This window comes from Lepidochelys kempii, chromosome 5, assembly GCF_965140265.1.
Source record: "Lepidochelys kempii isolate rLepKem1 chromosome 5, rLepKem1.hap2, whole genome shotgun sequence".
Classification (NCBI taxonomy): Eukaryota; Metazoa; Chordata; order Testudines; family Cheloniidae; genus Lepidochelys; species Lepidochelys kempii.
This window is the reverse complement of record NC_133260.1, coordinates 78871446-78892647: the sequence shown is the minus strand read 5'-3', so window position 1 is coordinate 78892647 and position 21202 is coordinate 78871446. Positions and strand designations below refer to the sequence as shown.

The 21202-nt window shown below is 37.1% G+C and overlaps 1 protein-coding gene across 3 annotated transcripts in view; it reads left to right on the top strand.

Moving 5' to 3' along the window:
- The window catches only part of CEP120 (centrosomal protein 120), a 74723-nt gene extending 60636 nt beyond the window's left edge, over positions 1-14087 (top strand). For 2 of the 3 annotated variants that reach the window (XM_073344816.1, XM_073344815.1), the window contains 2 exons: positions 9749-9894; positions 10557-14087. In XM_073344816.1, coding sequence (XP_073200917.1) covers positions 9749-9894; positions 10557-10794 — 384 coding nt within the window. In that variant the 3' untranslated portion in view covers positions 10795-14087. Of the gene's footprint in view, positions 1-9748; positions 9895-10556 lie in introns of those variants that run through there. The other variant, XM_073344817.1, reaches the window with a different exon arrangement.
- Positions 14088-21202: the final 7115 nt, after the last annotated feature.

The following is a 21202-nucleotide window of genomic DNA, read 5'->3' as shown; positions in this document are numbered from 1 at the left end:
GGAGAGGAGACGTTTGTGTGCTAATCAAGGAGGGATATGGAGCCTAAGGCAGGGTCATCATCAAAACCTTTGGATAAGCAGTGCCGAAATATGAACTCAATGAATTTGAGAACCCAAATTCTCAATGCTCTTTATTTATAACTTACAGAAAAATCAAATAAATTAGCACAATGTATATTTGATGATCGCTAGAAAATCAAAGGTTCAGTTTTATGTGCTATCCTCAGATTGTTCCTTTTCATCTAATTTTTGTAGGTGTCAGAACTTGGCCCATAATATTTCTGAAATACCTATGCACAAAAGGGTGATCATTCGCCTCTCTAATCTTTTCACACCAGAAACTGGATTTTCCCAAAGGAAGCACCAAAATGTCCTGCCTTTTTGTTTGTTTTCCCTTAAAGGCTTTTTAGATTCCTGTTAGATGCATTTCACCTTTAGTTCCCTGGTTCAAGTCATGCCAGATGGGTAGTGACAAAAACCATCACTAGCTGATAAGTTTGGTAACTTTAAAGTATTAGTTCCAATCCAGGACCAACAGAAACCCTTGTTAGACATCTGAACCATTTAAATGAGTGGACAGCAAGACCAAATTATACTCCCCTAAAACTTTATCCCTGAAAGTAGTCCATTTAAAATTAGATGGAGGCTTTTTTGTGGGAAATAATGTGGTAAGGCTTATGCTACTATTGTTAATGCTGTACTTAGTCAATCTGGCACTTTAAATTCAGTTAAAAATTAAAAAAGCAAAACTGATCAGGAACCCATGTACTGTGCCTGAATATAAATTTGCAAATTTAGTTGCTTCAGGAATTCCACATCAGCTTTAGTTCAGATGATTTGTGTAATTGCAATAGTTCATCCAATTTCTTGTTTAAATTGGATTAGTACCATATTAATTTTGTGTTGCCTTGGGTGAATAGCCACAGGGTTGTAATCTGTGCCAGTAATTTGTCACACCAAAGCCCTCTGGAGGACTATACAAAACATTTGTGTAGTGAGGATTAGACGTTGAAAGCCATATCTTAGATTGTTAATAAATGTTAATGACAAAACCCAGCTGGTAAGTCTTGGAAATGAGATCTAATGCTTTGTGCCCATTGCCAAAGAACTGTTTAAACAGAGCTTTCCATTACTCAAAGGTGACCTAGTACAGTCGATTATGCTTCTTTATTTCATAAATTAACTAGCTGAGTATTTAGCAAAATGTTCTTTTCTTCTGATTTTCAATTTTAAAAGTCAATGTTTCCTTAATTATAGCATTTTCTTTTTCTTTGGGAACTAGTCATGTTAGAACAGTGCTGTGATGGCTTTATATTCTGTAGAAAATGAAGTTTGTGAATCGTAACTTTGAAAATTTTGTGTGAACATTAAAAGGAAGAAATTGTTAATTTCTCTCTATCTGGAATTTTTGGATAATAAAACATAATACCAGTTATAAGTAGAGAAAGACCTGAAGCACACCCTGACGTTGGTGACATGGGCTCATCTCTAAGTGTGAAAACTACAAAATTATACATTTTAATGGATTTGATCATGGTGTGTAAAGTTTATAAAAAAATAAGTCTGAAAATCCAGACTCTATCACTAGGACACCCAGATCTTTCTCCCTCATGCCCATTCCCTTTTTTCTGTGAAGATATGTACTGTAAGTTTTTATTTGTACTGTTTAACAAAATGTTTTACTCTCAAATAAGACCAAAAATTTAAAAATGTGCACATTTGCATTTTTTTCTCTATAACTCAAAGTTTTAAAATCTTGGCCTTTAAAATTTACCAACTAAGACCCAGATCCTGCAAAGATTTAGGCATGTATAATTTTACTCATGGAAGTAGAGCCATTAAGGTCAGAGGAACTATTCATGTGTTGAGTTACACACATGCTTAAGACTTTGCAGGCTCGAGATGTAAAATTTAACAAATGTTTGAGTGATGCAAGAAATCATTCTTTAAAAATAATGCAACATATTACCATTGCAGCTGTAACTAACAACGGTGTTATGTCAGTTTTGAAGACTGATAATCTCCCTTTTCTGATCTGGAAAATTAACAAAAACAATGTTTATGTTTAAATTAGAATTATGTACATTTTGTGATAAGAGGTTTTATTGTACAATGTAAGTCTTTTACCATATTTGTACTCTATGGATTTGTTCAAAGCAGAACTGATGGATTTGTTTAAAACAACACAGACCTTATTGGCTGACATCGACTCTATCTTGTCCAGCCTCCTGCTTATCCACTCAGAGTAATTAATTTGATTAATTTATAAGTAATTTAGCCAAAGATGGGATGTAAATCTTTGTTTTAAAAAAAAAAAAAAAACAGTTGGAGGTCCAAGTCTTGGTTAAAAACTGTGTCTTGAAACCATCCAGGCCCTCCTACTGACATGTCAGCTCTGGGTTATTTTCAGAAAACTTTACTTGAGTTCCTTAGCTTCAATCGTAATTTTTTTCCCACAGACTTGCATGGTATGTGTGAGTGGGAGAGTGAATAGTGGCTGCTATTTAGCCATTGTTTAGTCTAGTGTATGTATGTTTACATCTCCCCTTTGGATTTATAGGCAGCTATGGCAAAATAAAGATTGTACTCTTTTGATTGAAGAGCCTCTTAACTAGAGCACCTGGCGGCATGAAGGGAGTCTTTTACAATCTGATTATTTTTCTTTATTACTGATTATTTAATTAATGTTTAAATTACTGTAGTACCAAAGGCCCAAAATCATTATTTAGAGCCCCATTGTGAAAGGTACTGTGCAAATATTAAGAAGATATCATTCCTGCCCCAAAGAGCTTGCAATCTCAAGACACACAAAGAAATGAAGGATGCGGGGGGAAGAATATACTAGGCGTAAATAATCGCAGACAATTGGCACACCTCTTGTTAACTATACATATTTGGGGGGGTGGGAGGTTTCTTGGTGGTGATATGGGGTCATTGGTAGGGTAAGGAGGAATACCAAGAGTGCAGAGTTTAACCTGAGAATAGGAACATGAAAAAGGAATAAATAAATATTGATGGAGAGGAAGGAAAAATGAAGGGAAGGACAGAGAACAGCATGAAAGGCAGGGAGAGTGAGACTGTCGATGTGAAGAGAGTGATAGAACAGTGCTGGACCAGATAACCAGTGAACATAAAAAAGTAGTTTGCTGACATCATGGGCATCTGGGTTTTTTGAGGTTACCTTATCACACTGTTGCACTGGGGACTGTTGATATTTGGTGGCCTGGCGTACCTGACCAGGAGTACCTTCAGTTCAGAGGCACTATCAGCCTTTGTCTCCTACCACACTACTGCTCCTCTGGCTTTTCTGCAGTTCCTGCAGCAGCTGTAGCTCTCTGCTCTGAGGAGCAGATATTCATCTGAGGAAATATGTTTCAGGAATGTTTCACATTTTTTCCAACCATTTAGTGAAACCAGTTAGACTGCTCCAGTGCTCAGTAACAATCTTCAGATTTTAAACTTCAAAATTTGATTATGTAATATAAAAATTACCCATCCAGGCAAAGTATCTGTCTAAAGCATACATCTTGCCACATGAGGAGAGCAACAGCTCAGTAAGCAATGAGTGCAGTTTCAGACCTGAAAATACTCTTCCATTTGTCCTCAGGTTAGGAGTATTACAAATGAAATGCTCAGATCAAATACATTTTTTAAATGTATTAACCATGCTTTACCAATTAAGATAAATTGGTAGAGAACATAGGTGCTGGAACTATGGGTGCTGGAAGCCCCCTGGCTTCAGATTTCCATTATATACAGAGTTTACAATGGCTTTCAGCACCCCCACTATATAATTTGTTCAGCAGCCCTGGTAGAGGATATTTAATATTTGGATTAATCTTTGCAGTAGTGTGTTACCTCAAAGTATCAGTGGCAGTATACATTTTTGCAGCGGCAGTTCAAGTGTCATGATTTCGGCAATGTAAAATTGAGACCTTTTTTCCTATTTCATATTAATATGTAGAAGATTTATACTGAAAATATTTAACATTATAGAAACTGTAAAAATTTAACTTTGATATTGTTTTGTCAATTAAGTGTGAATAGTACATAATATAGATACTGTAAATGAAGGTGAGAATGCTGAATCATTTAAATATCTTCCGGTTTCAGAAGATGTTTTTCACTAAACTCCATTAAAATTGAGCCTACACAATAGACTACTTTTAGCACCAATGATTAGGGAGCTTGCTGCATAATGTGGTATTGGAAAGTGTGATTTGGAAGAAGTGGTTTTGATATCTGAAAGAGCCTTTGATAAAGGTCAGCAATTTTCATTACCAAATATGGATAAAGAATCTTTCCTTCACCCTCTCTCCCCAAAATCTGAGTTTTACAAAGGATCCATTATTTTTGTGACCTCTGATCTGATCTAATACTAAGTCTTAGCTTTGAATTGCATCATACATAGTATGATTTTCACATACTGTATACTAATTCTCCTATCATATCAAACAATTAATCTATGTTCTTTGACATCTTTTTCCTTTATTGAAGGATTATATGGGGAGCTACTTTGTTTGTTCAGAATGTTACATAAATCACGTTTGTTTATGAATGTTTTTTGGGGGAGAGGGATAGCTCAGGGGGTTTGAGCACCAGCCTGCTAAACCCAGGGTTGTGAGTTCAATCCTTGAGGGGGCCATTTAGGGATCTAGGGCAAAAATAAGGGACGGTACTTGGTCCTGCTGTGAAGGCAGGGGACTGGACTCAATGACCTTTCAAGGTCCCTTCCAGTTCTATGAGTTAGGTATATCTCCATATAATAATGTTCAGTATACAGATTATGACAGACTGCAAAGGATTAAAAATAGCTATGTTGGGTAAATAATATTATGTAGTTTAGAATGTGGGTTTGCATTTTAAACTACATAATTATATTATGCACCATAAATTGTCATTGTAGTCTATGGGATCACTTCCCATGTACTTTTATGGATTTTTTTAGGGGAAGTTGGTCTTAGATATTTGTGATAAAGTAGTGTTGAAAAAGGAGAAAAGGACAATGCTAAAAACGTAAGTACATCTTCCAGTCACACATCTAGTCAGGTAATTCACATTATTGTTTTGTTTGACCCTCTTAAGGTATGAAGATGCTTATTTTTTATGGTTTTTATGATAAGTATCTAATATAAACCCACAAAAGTAATGAAATACAGAATGACTTTGCAGTAAATATACCAGACTTGGTCTTCTACTGAGCGGAACGATTGTATTGCAATACGTTTAGTTAAAATTTGCTTATCTGCTTAGATCAGAAATGTGTTACACAGAAATTATACTGTACCCAATTTACTAATCTTGACATTGCTGGGAAGTACTGTCCACAGCTGTCATTGGAGAAAAGATTCTTGGAGACCAATTCTCAGTTTATATGGACAGGAGACACTTCAGCACACTCAAACTAAACTCTCTTCAGAGCCACATTGTAGCAGCTCACTCTCTCAGTTCTCTGCCCAATCAGAGAAAATTGCTTTGTACAATCACCACATGTATATCAGCCCTGCTTCCACTTCCAGTGAAGCTTTGCTTCAGCCTGCTTGCAAGGCTGGAAGGCCTGATGCAACCTGCTCTGCCAGTATGAAATGACCAATGCAGGACAAAGATAGTGTCATGTAGGCCTTATTTCTCCACAAGGTCTCCCTCACAGTGGCCTCCACAGACCCCATTTGTGACTGCTGTTCTGTTTGTCCCTCATTTGTGGCCCTTATAAACTGGCAGTAATGATTTTCTGTATCAAGAAACTTCTAGACATGAGGGCTGTTAGCGCATTCCAGCATAAAAGAGGACCTCCAGACTTTCGACTAAAAAAGAATCTTGAGGTTTCTAGCCTGTCCCTAGTTTGTCTCCACCCAGCCAAAGATGTCTCTGGTTCATCAACATCAAAAATGTGTACTTTCACTTTCTAGCTCACTTGAGTTTTCTTTGTTTGCTGTCAAAATGATACTGCTAGCATGTTGTCTTGCCTTTTATCCTGTCTTTGTTCCAAAGACACTGAAACTCCTGGTCATTGTATTCACCAGCCTTAAATGGTAAGATATCAGTGTATTGCATTATTTAGATAATCTCTGTATAATGTTTCTTCTTTTCAGGGTGCTTCCTAGGGCCCCAACATGATTCTTTCAATTCTCCAAAACCGTAGCTTTATGCTGAACCTCAGCAAAAGCTCATACTTGCCTTTTGAGGAGCCTGGACCACCTAAATGCCAGATCTTGTTCTCTCCTCAAGCAGGTGATTCTCCTCAGTGACACATTCCATAAACTGAAGGACACAATCAGAATACTTCTGTTCACTCCATTCACAGCCATCTGATGCTTTCTTCACCGTCCGTGCCTCATGATATTCTGTGGTAATACAGATAATATTGTGCATGGACAGGCTTCACTCCTAACTCCTTCAGACCTTTTTGCTCTTGTGAGGGGACTACCAAGAAGAGACCTTAACTCTATATACCACCTTTCCAGCTTGTTTGTTTACTGAGATGGTGGACTTTTCCCAATAATCTACTTCAAGTGAAGTTTCCCCCAGAATCATGCACAATCTGAATCTTGAGAGAAACAAGATTGAGGGGCTGGAGTACCCACCTGAGTTCCTTTTATGTGACAGGAGCAGCAGTAAAGAAGGAGTTTAGTTGAAGCATCAGATAGCTGGACCTGAGGACCATAGCATATTTCTTATAGAAATTTACTTCTTCCCCAGAATCCATAACAATCCTTTGGAACAGAACAACGGGGCAACTTGCATTGCGATACAGGTTGAAAGAGAAGAGAGAGGCCCTTAGAGCTCTTTTCTTCTTCAGAGATGTTCAGAATTCTGATCTGGGCTGAAAGAACATCATAATGTCATCTCCTGTATACAAGAAACTTTCAACATCTGGGCTAGTTCTCAAGCCAAAGGAATAGGATTTAAACCAACAGGTTCTCTCCAGGATCTTGGCCTTCGAGGAGACTCCAAAGGTAGACACGGCTGTACCCTGCAGTCTCAAAAATAGTCCTGTTCCCAGACACTGAGTAAAGATAGTTTAGCAGCTCAAATCTTCTCACTGCCATGGTCAAGTGAGGTTCTTCTATACCTCTTTTATCATTGTTAAGGTAGTGTCAACAGGAAAATCAGGTGGTTGGGCATTCCAGACACCTGTTTCAAGGAGTTGTCTATCAAACCTCTTCAGATTTCCTGTTGTTGAGGGTCTTCTGAAAGACTACCTGGTCAGCTATTTGAACTTCCCTAGACTCTAGAGACTGAGAGGCTGAAACTTCTGGATTTATTCTATTCAGATGGTGGATAATCTCCTGAAATCCAATCAAAACTGTACAACCAAGGTTTAACACTGTCTCTGTATGCAGCCTTATTTCCTCCTTTGAGTATTAATCTTAACGCTGCCTTAATTGGAGACTGACTTTATTTTCTCTTTATCTCTTCTTTTCACAAAAGCTAAGCTGCTTGCAGGTTCAAGTGGGAGCACCAGGAGTTTGAGGATATATGGAGAAACACTGGATCCTCCTCTCTGTATTTCTAAACTTCTATGCAATCAAGATGATCAGACTGGCCTTTTGCCTTCTTACGTAGATGCAAATTTAATCTGGTCTTTCTGACTTTGTACCAGTCTCCATTTGAGCCCATGATGATATGCTCATTGTTTGTTCTTACCACTGAAGTAACTTTTTCTTATGCATTTACCTCTTTCTGCAGATTAAATGAGTTTGGAGCGTTAACCATTAAGGAGAACCTTTCCTTCAGTTCTTCTGGACAAAAGTAGGATTTTGAACAACTCTGGAAGTTTTGTCCCAACTGAACTGAGCCTTTCACATTAATTAGGACGTTACTCTTCCTCCTTTTTGCCTATTCTGTTCTACTGAAGTTTGCCTTTATTATGTGGATGCTGAGACTTATAAGTACTGTACCCTTCTACAGATCGTGTGCTCTGTTTCGTAGTGTGATATTTTAAAAAAGGCCATAGGCTGATGTCTTTGCCCCATTGAATTTAATAAATGCCCCATTGACTTCAGTAGGGGCAGGATTTTTCACTGTGTCCAAAGCCCATATAGTAAAATAGACTTACTGTCCTTTGCTCCAGTCTGAAAGTCAATAGGGAAACTACTTCTGCTTTAGTAAGCTCACATTCATCTAGCCTGTAAGTCAGCGGCTGGCTCATGGGAAGAAAGCCATAGCCCTTTCATGAGGAAATTTGCGGTAGCTGCTTCCTTCATTTACTAATCATTATAAAATCTGTTCTTTCCTTGTTGGACACTCTCTTCAGTGGCTGGCTCCTACAGGTTCCTGTCCTTTCCTAATTCTTCTCTTCTTTTCTGTTTGCTAGTGGTGCCAGGACTGGTGAATTACATATACTGCGCAAATAGATTTTATTAATGAAGTCAGACAGTGGAGAGTAAAACGGATGCAAAAAAACGTAAAATGTTGCAAAGTCAAGCAAGCACAAGTTAAGATATTCCAGAATTAAGGGGGACCATGCAGTATGACATGTAGTATTTAATGACCTGATCATATGCTGTTTTTTCCTACAGGACCCCTGCCTCTTTCAGTGCACGGAATGGACTATGTGCAGTGAATGAAGCAGGGTTATGTAGAGCATTAGTCAGAAGACAACAGGAAAAGAAAGGATAGTCCTTGTTAAGGCAATTGAATATCACCAAAAAGAACTGGGTTTTGTCCCTGGTTCTGCTATAAAATGTAATCTTTGATGCTCGGCAAGTCACTATGTTTTACATTATGGGAATTTGAAAAATGCATTTAGGAATTGAATCAAGTTTTTACAAACTGTGTATAGGTTTAATTTTTGTTCTGTTTTGGACCATCTGGGCTTTTATTCAGGGTTTGAAAATTAAATAAATGTAAGAAGAAATCTAGGTCTATTTTTAGATTTTCACGCCTGACTTTCTAAGTGCTTGTCTGCATGCACCTTTAATTTGCGGCAAACTGGCATGTGAATCTATCCCACACTAGCCTCCAGCACCTTAACTGTCCAGTTCATTCATGTGGTTTGATCTACCCGCTTTGAAATGGGAGTAGATTAAAGCACACTATCTGTTTGTGCATCAACAGGGTCCATAATGACAGTGTATGATGGGCTGTTGCGGGGTAGATTCACATCCCAGCTTGCAGCGAACTAAACGTTCATGTAGACATGCCCTAAGACTGGACACCAGTTTAGAAAGTAGATCTTTTCACACTATAAAATTACCTCTGCCAAACAAAACTTTGTGGTGCTATGAATAGCAGAGCTAGTAGGGAGAGAGAGTCGCATACAACTACTTAGAGTTTTCAAATTTTACTTCTCACTGTATTGAATTTTTGTGCTTATAATTATCTTTCTAGGTATTTATATAACCCCTGTTATTGTAGTTACTTGAGCAGTATTCAAGACTGTAGTCTGTGTTTTTCAGTTTAAGCAAAAACTTCAGACCCGTGCACATCAGCTCTAAAATATACCCCTTGGATATTCTACTACTATTTGAGCTAGTACTTTTGGCCTCCGATTTGGTTGCAGTCTGTTCTGGACAAATGGTTAGTGTGATCTTCACTGAGGCAGTCTTTTGCCTCAATCTTATTTCATCAGTGACTGACATCAGAATTAATCTCATATATACACTAAATATTTTGTATTGACTCATTGTGCTACTTAGTTACTGTTTCTATATTATTACTTGTGGATTCTGAAACACTGTAAGCTTTGTTACAATTAGCACTTTTAATCAGTAATATTTAATGTCAAATTATTTTTTCCCCTTAGCGTGAGCAAGAGAATGCTATGGCCCGCCTTAAAAAGCAGCAACAAGAGCTGGAGCACATGAGACTGCGCTATTTGGCAGCAGAGGAGAAAGAAGTGGGGAAAACAGAGCGAAAAGAGCTGGAGGATATCAGAAATGAACTGAACAGGTATTATAGCATTTGTAGGATTTTTCCCTCTGCCTCAAAATAGGGGAAGTTTCAGTTGAATCAAATTTTAATTGGTTGTCAATCCAGTAAAAGAACACAGTTTAGTGTCCCTGAGGTAAAAAATCGCTCATTTATAAAATGTAACAGTCTTGTATTATAGAAAATCTATGCCAAAGGCCACTATCACCAGTTTTTGTCATGATTGTGCTTATACTGCAGCAAGTCTTTTTTACTCTCAACTCTAAGCAGGACTGCTTCATAAAAAGCTACACTAATGGTGATTCTTTCAACTCTCCTCTTGGCCCACATCTTTATATTTTAAGTATATCTAATGTTATCCTCCATTATTATTATGCTTCCAGTAATTTTGAAACCTGAGCTTGGTCACTTATGTGGGTTTTTAAACTGTATTATCTATACAAAAACCTTGATGAAATCATGGTAATATGTACACAAGTGATCTAAGATATTCTTAGATTCAAAAGGCTTCCTTTAAATTTAATCAAGCCAAGGGTTAGTTTGTGTTACTTAAAAAAAAAAAAAAATTCCTTGATTTCCACTACTTCAGTAAGAAATTTCAGTAAAAATCCATTTAGAACATTAATACAAGACAGAATTTCCATGTGTCCTCTACTTGTATGATGTGCTTTTTTTATTGTCAGGCTAAAGCAACAAGAAGACAAAAAACAATCACAAGATTCCAGAGATATTTCAGTTGAGCAAGCGGGTAGTGTTCATACTAGACAATTAAATGAAAGCTTGGATGATTATCTCACTCGCCTGATAGAAGAGAGAGATACATTGTTGAGAACAGGTGTGTATAACCATGAAGACCATATAGTAAGTGAATTGGATCGCCAAATCAGAGAGGCGCTCGCAAAAAGAAGCAGCAGTAAATAGTATATTTGGAAAATATTTTTGTAAATTTAAGTCAGATATCTTACGTTTTAGCATAATAGGATGTTTAATTTTACAAACTAAGGCCCTGATTCTGAAGAGGTTTAGACACATGATATATTTTACACACTTAGTAGACCTTTTGAAGTCAATGTAAATGTTCACAGGACGTGAAGTTAAACAGGTGTGTATGTTTATGCAGGATCAGAGCATTAGGTGTTTTTTTTTTGACAATTTTTTATGTTCAAATATATTTATATGTAAATATACTTACATATTTTTTGTATTTTCTGTTTAAATATCTTCTACCTCTCCCCATTACCCTGGCTGGATTTATTTATAATAGCATTTTTAAAAATATCTATTCTAAGCTTCTCTTCAGTATTTTTCATAATTATTTTATGGATTTCTTTCAAAATAGGTTTTTCAATAAAATTGTATGAGTAAAATGCGAGTGCAGTAATTCCCAGTGATATGAGTTTTGTAAATTCTTAGGCAAAACAAGTGCTGCACTTCTACAAATGTCATATCCTGTTACATTTGCAAATATGTTTAGTTTTTTAATTTTTAAACTATTTCTGTGACCACAGTTAAAATAATTTAATCATCAATTCTGTAGCTGAGTATTCTTTTAGCAAAACACCTTTTTTAAACATGTAACAGTTGCAGATGACACACTTCTGAAGATAAAACCAGAGGAATATTTTACCAAACTGAAACTGCACAAATTAAGTAACTCCACGTCTGATCCTGTAACCATTCTTAGCATGGAAATCTCTTTGCTATCAATGGGAGTTTTGCATGCAAAGGGACTACAGGTATTAGTTGCTCATGAGGAGGTTAAGGTCCTAATTCAGAAAAACACTTAGGCATGTGCTTAAGTCCATCCTTATTCAGGAAAACACTGGTTCAATGGAATGTAAGCACATCTTAAATGTAAGTATGTGCTTAATGCCAATACAATTACAATTAGTGCTTTTGTAAACAGAGATGCTTTCCTGAATGAAAGTCTAATGGCAGTGGTTACAAAGTTTTTTCAACCATCTGTGGCTTTCAGCTTTAAATTTTTGTGTGAAATTGAGATATAAAGAAGTTAAAAAAATAAAATGTTATATTTGTTAATTGCCATAAGAGAAGAGCACGAAGAATAGGGTGGTGGCTTTTTTGTTTTTGTGACTGCCAGAGTTGAGTAAGGGCCATTCTGCATTATAAGCCCTTTACTCTGTTTCAGCAGTTAAAATTTGTAGTATGGGCAGGGCTGAAAGTTTAGACTTAATCTCTTTTCCCATCAATGAATGCTGGGGTTTTGATATATCGTCTGTTAGCACAAATGTTAGTGACTGATGCAAATCTCATAGTACTGAAAACAAACCCCAACAATTCAGTTTCACTTCAAACATGAATGAAGACAATGCAGAAAACTTTATTTTTTTTATTTAAAGTAATCACTGGACTTTTATGGTGCCCGGGCCATATAAGTGCCATATTCTTCTTTTGGAGCTTTGCTTTCATGGAATACAGATTTTGTATTGGTTCTGCGTTTACTTCTGATATATTGTTGATAAAGAGGACAGTATTTCTTTATTCTACCACAGGTCAGTAATTTATTTAATGGATGGTTTGTTTAGGTCACTTTTTTGGAAGAAAACAAACTTTTTAAAACACTTACTTTGTGGGGGCAAAAGTGAACATAACATTTTTTTTCATGAGGAATGGTCATTTATCAATAAATACATTTCATAACAAAAACAAGTAATACCTAGTAAACTTGTCAGTTTAAAAAAATGTTTATTGTAATATGTTAATGGGTTTAAAGATGGTAGTTTAAAAGAAAAAAAGCAGCAAAAAAAACCTCCACTGGCAATGGGAATAATGAACGCTTAGGTAACCATTATAAATCCATGGAGAATTGTAGATATTTAACTATGGCTACATATTCTGTATCACTGATATGATTATATGCAAATATAGTCAAATATGGGATGTTTTATTATCTAAAATGGAAGACCCATTCAGAGTTCTTTGAGTCATCTTTCTCAAAGTTTATTCCTTTGCCAGGATTATAATTTTTTCAAACACTAGAGGGGGCCTTAGACTAAAAAAAGGCAACTTTAAGGCAATCTTAAAATACTGAAGTGTGGTTTACTTTGGCTTTAGGTGAATGTAAAGATTCTCATCTTTAAAATTATTATATTTTAAATTTTGTGATTTTCATGTTTTTGTTATTTAACAAATAAAATCTGAATTTAAACAACTTCACATTTTGCAGAGGGCTGAGTGATTTTTATTTTGAAATTGTATATTTGGGGAAAACATTTTACTTCAATTTATTGTTACAAAAAAATCTATTTGTGTGTGAGGTGCTTTGCACATAATTGTATATTCAATCCATGAAAATGCTGGCAAGTTTAATTTGAAAACTCATTTGTTTCTAATTCATTGGCTACTTTTACAACAAAAATAAAGGTGGCGGTGGTGCAAGATTTTTTTTTTAAGCATTCATTACCGTGAACATTTTTCATTTTAATCAGCTAAAACATTTTTAGTAATACACAAGATAAGGACACTTCATTTTTTTTAAACCTGTTTCTAGGCATGCTACCTAGATGTTCATGTCCATTTACATTTAAAAACAGCATTACAAGAATGGGAAACATATATTCTGTGACCCTCTAGATAAAAGCTTTTCTGTATATTTTTGTTCGTACCTATTGACAATAGATTGTATTTGTATTTTGATCATGATTGAAAAGGATGTGGATGGAATTTTAGGCTCTCTACTTATATGCAGAGTAGATTTAATTTTTTTCAAACATAACTTGCCCGAAGGCTTTTCTAGCTAAAATAGCTGTTTATATTATATCTGGTACAAATAAATTTTTCTAGAGATTTGTTATGTATTTGTGTGTGTGCGCGTTGTGTTCCAGAGCTACTTTTAAATGCATTGAATTAACTCAAGATCTGGTCTTGTTCCAGCACACTAGTAATCCAGTGAGACCAAATCTCACTTTAATTCACCCCTAAAATGTTTCAGTGAGGCAGGAAAAAGAGCACCCCACCCCCCACCCCCCCGATACACACACAAACACAAGATACTTGGGTTTATTTGAGTTTATCCAATAACTGAAACAGTCAAGTTCGTAAGAAATTCATATGCACCAGCTCCAGCAAACATTTACTTATGCACATGGTTAAAATCCTGGTCCTATCGGAGTCAGTAGCAAAAATCCTTTTAATTTCAATAGCTCAGGATTTCACCAGTGAAGTAAATGGGATTCATATCTGCAAGTGTTTACAGTGTTAGGTCCTTAGATTGAAATAGCTTTAAGTGGTTCCCAACATTCTTCATGTTGCAACCCCGTTTGAGCTCACCTCTGTTAACGTGACCCTCAGGGGTCTGAGAGGTTCAGGGGTTGAAAATTTAAAAGCATGAAAAAACATTTCTAGACCATCTAGTTCCAATTTTATAATAATTTATAAATAGGGCTGGCACCTCTGAGGGGCAGAAAAACTGGCCACTGGCCATGGAGCATGCCCCCCTCACCCTCCTAACCTCCTCTCAGGCATCCACCTGTCCCATTACCCCTTCCCTCCCTCAAGGGAGGGGGAGCCCTTCTGACACCATGTGGACACAAGAGCCCCTGCCTCCTCCCCATGAGCCCCTACATCCATGTCTGACCCCCTTGAGAGAGTCCCCACTTTTGTTCCCTAGCAAGCCTCTGGCTCTCAGCACCTAGAGAAGCAGGAGCTTCAGCTGCCATGTCGGCAGATTGAGGACCCAGGTGCCACTCTGATGGTGTTCCCAGCGCTTGTGTGACGTGCTGATTGCTGCGCTGCACCTATATGTGTGTAGGTGCCAGCTTACAGTTGGTTCTAATGTGCCACAGTTGGGGTTTATCATTTTCTCGCTTAGCAAATGCTTTCTTGCATTTGTAATTCTCCTCCACCCACTTTTTTCCCCCCAACATGTCTCAACTCCCTAGGTACCCTTTCACAACCCTCTACTCCCACCCCAGGGTCTTGACCCATAGTTTCAGGGAAAGCTACAAAGAGGCATAGATCTCCAGAGAGTTGTTTGTTGTGTTCTTATTTTGTAGTCTGTTGTAGATTAATTAAATTTGCCTTAATCTACGGGATAACCGGCCCAGACCGTGCAACTGGCTCTGCATGGGCAGACTCCTGCATGGAATCAGTTGCAGGACCTGGGCCCATTTTTGTCCAAATTCAGTTGTTTAACTGGAGATGGGTCATTGGTACCTCCAAAAATAAGGGCATCTGTAAACGCATTACTTATATGCGTTTACATATACTTCTCTCTTAGGCACATTAATTATTGAATATTTATATGTCAGCAATGCTGACTTGCTTGGCACGACACAACTTCACTACTAGAAGTGTTACTTGAAATAACTATATAGCGCTATTGGTTAAAGATAGAAGGGTAGACCTGTAACGTTTTTATACCTTCACAACTGACAGTGGAACTTTGATAAAGGTTTTGAGACTTGTACAAACAAATTGAACACGTTTCTTTATTAATTACTAGAATGCTTATCTGAAAAATCTTGGCTTTAAAAAAGTTCATAACTGCAGTGCAATGGAATTCAATAGATAAAGAAATTTGCCAGATGAATTATATAAAAGAAAACAGCAGTGTTGTGCTTTGGAACTAGATTTTTAAAATAGAGTTGCATAGTTTATTTTCCTGTATATGGCTTTTTGTGTGGAGTTACGGCAATTGTACTTCATTTCAATAATTGTTTAAGTTGTTTGACAATTTGTAATCCACTTTCAAGATCTGCACCTTTTCTACAATGGTAATTTTATGTCTGACACCAAAGTTTCATGTATTCCACCCTTACCCTTCTTCACTGGAATTAAGATGCTTCTCCTTTCCATCCACTGAGATACCCCAAGCCCATGACGCAATGATCAAGGATGGAAGTTCTCTATCACATCTGTTAAGTGCTACTGAATTATGTCTATACTAGTTAATACATATTTACTCAATTATTTATTTTGCTACTACTGTGCTTAAATGATCATGACCTGTGTCAAATCTCAAAGAGGAAGCACTAGCTCTGCTATTGTTAAAGACAGAACTGCAGAAAGGCGGCTGTATACTTAGATCTCATTTCATTTGCTTCTCCGGGGGGTTGTATTAGTAGTGTTTTCATTAGAAATGTTTTTACAGATGTTGGCTCTCCAGATATGAAGTCTCTGTGGTGGAGAAGCAGTCAGGAGTTTGGCATCCAGGATAGAAAGAAAGGGGTGGGGGGAAGTCAGTTCTGAAAGACTAATTTTATGGAAAAATAATTTACTGACTTTCCAAGTATAAATGTACAGTAACCCCATGGAGGCTTTAAGATAGAGGAATTGAATTCTCGCAAGTACAGAAATTGTTTTCTATTCTTAATTTAAAATCCTCCCACATCTGACATTCTTCATCATAGCAGACTAAATTAGTGCCCATTAATAATGCTCTTGGAAAAGTTGCACCTACTAATTTGTAGGCCAGTTTTGTGGGGGGTTGGGTTTTTGTTTTTGTTTTTTTTTTAAGAAAAATACTTGCAGTTTGACAGCATTTTGAGAATCTTGTGTGTTATGGAGAAAAGTTTTGCCTCACAATTGTACACACAATATACCAGTGTAGTAGTACAGAGGTATGCTGAATGTTTGATTAGATGGTTTTAGTGCATGTGTGGGTATATTGATGAAGGCACATTTGCACTGACAAAATAATTCATGATAAACATTCAGAACATATATGAAGACTTTAAGTTAGGTTCATGTTTTAGGATTCTAGAAGAACAAGATCTGATAAGTCAAATGATCACACTGGGGTGCTCCATCCTGTTTCTAACCAGTCTGGAGTTTGGTTTTACTGTAATAGGAAACTGTTAAAATTATTTTCACAGAAGTGTCATCACTAAAAGTCATATGTTTAAGAATGTTTTTTATTGCATAAAACGCTAAATAAAGTACATCAAGTCATAATGACGCTGCAGCTGAGCAAAGCATTTAGTTGGTAAATAGTTTAACACATATTTTATACCAAGCTGCTGATTTGATGCTAGGTGGTACAGATGGCTAATGCACTAGTATTTTAATTCAGGACATAATTCTGTAGGTCACCAATGGGAAAATGAGCTTGTTGGTCACACCTTTAAATTCTAGTGGAAGTTTACTCAACACAGAGAACCTTTTAATGTGTTCAATGCAATTGGCTGTGTTTGTGAAAGAGAAGCCCAGGACTGTGAGCAGACCACGTGTTACAGATCAGGACTGAGGTGTATTGGCAGGGCTGTGACTGGAAACAGGCATCATATTTATTTATATTACAGTAATACCTAGAGGCCCCTATCAAAGAGCAGTGTCCCATTGTGTTAGGCACTGTATACACATAAGAAAACAGTTCTCACCCCCAAGGAGCTTAAAGTTTATACAGCTTATTAGCTTTATTTTTTATGTACAGTGATTTAAATTAATGCTTTTAATCCCTTATTTTTATGAGCAGTCACACACCTGTGAGTGTAGAGAGCTGGGTTTGGGCTACTTCTCTGAGAACCCTTTTAAACTTTGTGTGGAGAAAAGGGTTAACATACCTTGACATAAACATGAACTTTGTTTTTAATCAGGTTGTATAACTTCTATAATGTATTCACTTAGCTAACATACTTTTTTTTTCTTATTTATGGTTTTCCGAAGCATAGCTGATTATGATATTGCTTGAAACATCTATATTTTTTATTTCATCTCTCTCTGGAGATGTTTATGGGATAACCATAACCCAAACATTTCCTCTGAAGAAATGGTGAGTTAGTAACCCAGAATAATCTGAAGCAAATTCACAGGATGTCAGCAAGAGCACAGGATGCTTACCACACACACCATAATCTATCTGTACCAAAGCTGTGCCTCCCTACAAGTGAGGGGAAGCTACCACTTAGGAACGCTTGCATGTATGTCACCCTATACATCCAGTCTCTAAAGGGGGGAGTTTTTACCCATCCTTCTTTCCTGAATGACTTTGCTTTGTTTCATACCAGTTCCACCACCATTTTTCCATCTGCTTTTGACCCACTTGTAGATTTCATTGTACCGCCTTATCATGAAAAGTCATCTTGCATCATGTGAGTCCTGAGACTATATCCAAATATATACACTTGTCCTCCTGCTCTGTGAATGCCATTGAATAACATTGTGATCCTTGGGCGGGAAACGCACACACAGTCCCTTGAGGACAAGTGAAATTTTATGGCTCCAGGATTGTATCTTCCTACTGCATACAAAAGAAATCATTGGTCCCCCATAATATTTCTAAAATTATCTAAAGTTAGTCGAATTTGGAGAGTGTTTAGAGTCTCCCCCAACCACAATATTAAGCCCACGTTGTAGGGCTAAAAGTGTGTGTGTATATGCAATGTAGAGTGGATAAAAAGGAATCTGATTATCTGACTAAAGTAGCAAACCATGTGCTGAGGTGGGTAGGTTGGTACAGATAGTAATGGAAGCTGCACACTTCTCCCCTTAGAAGCCTACAGAAGCTCCTTTTCAGGTTTAAGGGGTAGGAGATGAGAGATTGGGGACAGGGCTGGTGAAGAGCTACTCTTGGTGGTGTGCTCCTTTCAAAATCCAAAGGATTGTAGTAATGGTGATTAGCTCACAGTCACAGCTTTTGTCCCCTCAGAGAGGAGGTGATGTCAGAATAGCTCAGAAATGAAACAATCCTTCTTACTCAGCAGATCAGAATTATACTTGTATTCAGAGTCACATCTGCTGATTTTAGAAATAAGTAGCTTGTTACCATTTATTCCTGTTTTAGCTGTTCTGAACCAACATAACTAGTAGAGTGAGCTGGGTTATATTCTGGACTAGGCATCATCAGCAAAAATGAAACTCTTTAAGTGCAGGGCCACCATTGGTTCTCATTTGAAGTCAATGAGGTTGCACTTGTGTAACTGATGGGAGAATTTGGAGTGCAGAATCTTTTTTTTTTTCCCCACCCCTCCCCCAGTTAGTGATACATGTGCCAGAATGAATACATCTCTATTTTTAGATGTCAGATTGAGGTTGTACAGAATGGTAGCTTTAAAATAGCATTGTGGGGTTCCATACACACTGTTTCAAATGACTCCAGATCAGATTGGCTCAATTATCTAATAAAGGGGTAGTTTTTAGAGTCCCTTTTTAGATTAGAACCAGCCTTCAAATTATTTAAATCAATGCTAAAATATTCCATTAGCAGTGGAGTCTCTGGTTTACCATGCCAAGGATTTAGTGAGTCTAAAGAATTACATCTTCAACTGCTATCTCTATTGCCAAGGAGCTTTAGTGGTTGTTCATGCTGTCTGAAAGTCTAGTCAAGACAATGATTTCAGGCATCTAAACCTAAAGTTTCAGCATCTGGTTCAGGTACAGTTCTACACAAAAATAAAAGGGTTCTAAACCTTTAAAAAGAGTAAAGATTCTTGAAAGGTTGATCTTTTTAAAAATGTATTTAATTTTCACAGGTTACCAGAGGTATGGGTGAAGCATAACAGAATACAGACAGATAGGGTTAGTAGGAGAAATCAACAAAAGGAACATCCATACAACAATCACAATGTGGAATGATCATTTTAATTGCTTCAGTTAACAAAGCTGACCTCTCCTAATACTCCTAATATTACAGTGGTACGTACAATGTGAGGTAATGTTTCCTAAGATTACTTACTAAGGGAATGTAGTAGATAGCGCACAGGACTGGATCTGCTGAGTGACTTTGAGCAAGTCATTTCATTTTCTTGTGTCTGAGTTTTCCCATATGTAAAATGGAACTAATGACTGACCTTTTGTAAAGCACTTGGAGGCCTGCAGATGAAAAGCAATACATCAGAGCTGAGTTATTATCTCATTATTAATACACAAAAATGAATGAAGGAGAGAACGATTAGCCCCTACTGGAACTCTCTTTCTCGAGCAAGTCAATAGAAGTTGCCTAGGTTACAGTTCCTTTTGATACAGGAAAATCTACTAACTATTACTTCCTAGCTTGGTTAGCAATTTAATTAAGTGTAAAGAGCCTCTTAAAGAGAGGATTTTAATCCTTTCACATGATTTTTTTTTATTTTTAATTTCTAAAATTGAATGTGGTTTTTCCAGTACCATAACGTCTCAGGAGAACCTTGGGCAGGCTGCTCTTTTCCTAGAGAAAAAGAAATGGATGTGTAGCACAGCGCCCGGTCTGCTATAGTCTTCTGAGTCGAGTTGTGGCTCTGCTACTGATTTACTGTGTGGCCTCTAGGCAGTTCCTCTCTGCCTTTGTTTCCCAATCTGTAAAATGTGGATGATGCATCCCAACAAGGGTGTTGAGGATCAACTAGTTAATGTTTGTATGGTGCTTTGAAAACATTTAAGGCATGGTATTGTTTATTATCATATCCTTTATGTTGAGTGAATATGTAATTGAGAGAGTTTTAGCAAATTCTTTTATAGGAAAATCATTTCCTGACTTATTAGTATTGGAGTACTAATAAAAGTGAATCCTTATTATCCTAAGAAACATGACAGATAATGTTCAAAGTGAAACTTAAAGGGGCTGCAGGGAAGCATTAATACAATAACCCTCAGCCCGTGTGAAGCCAAATGTCTCCCTCACAAAGCCACACATATACCTCACCAGTGAATTTAATTCCAATGATAAAGCTATAAATTCTCTAAACTGGCCTGGAGTTTAGCATAAACACTCTGAGGGGATGCTGGACCACAGAGAGAGAGCGAGAGGCAGAGAAAGCAGTTGCTTAGCTCTGGCTGATTGTCTATTGCAGAGAATGCTCACTATCAGCTGCTGAATCACAAAACCTAAAAATCTCCCTATATATCAACTAGTTACCAGCATTCTTGTGATGGTGAAAAATATCTGACCTCTAAGGGGGAGGTAGTAGGGGGATGGGGGAGAGAGAGAGACACTTTGTGTAGGCCAGGACTAAGGGCTGCTGCAGAGTCCCTGTGGCAGTCAGCTCTTTGTTTTGCCACTTACTCCTTGGCTAGTGCTGTAGAGCTTAGATTAGAGTGAAGAGTCTATTCATTCTAAACTGGTGATAAAAAACTGATAGATCGCACTCCACAAGAGAGCTTTTTTTTCCTTTTCTTTTTGGAGTGTACACACTGGGAGAGAGGCAGGTTCCTCTTACAAACAGAAATTGATGTTAGTAAAATTGTTACTAATGAAAGGTGTGAATGAACACATGGTGGGTAAATGCAAATAGAAGCTGCATGTTTTTAAGTGTTTACCTCAAAATTAGACTAGATCAGAGTATCTGTTGCTAAAATAATAATAATAATCTGAAAAGTGTTTTCCCAAAAAATTCTTTTTGAGTGTTTAATTTTTTAACTTGCATGTATAGATGCACAAATAGTGGTTGGGAAA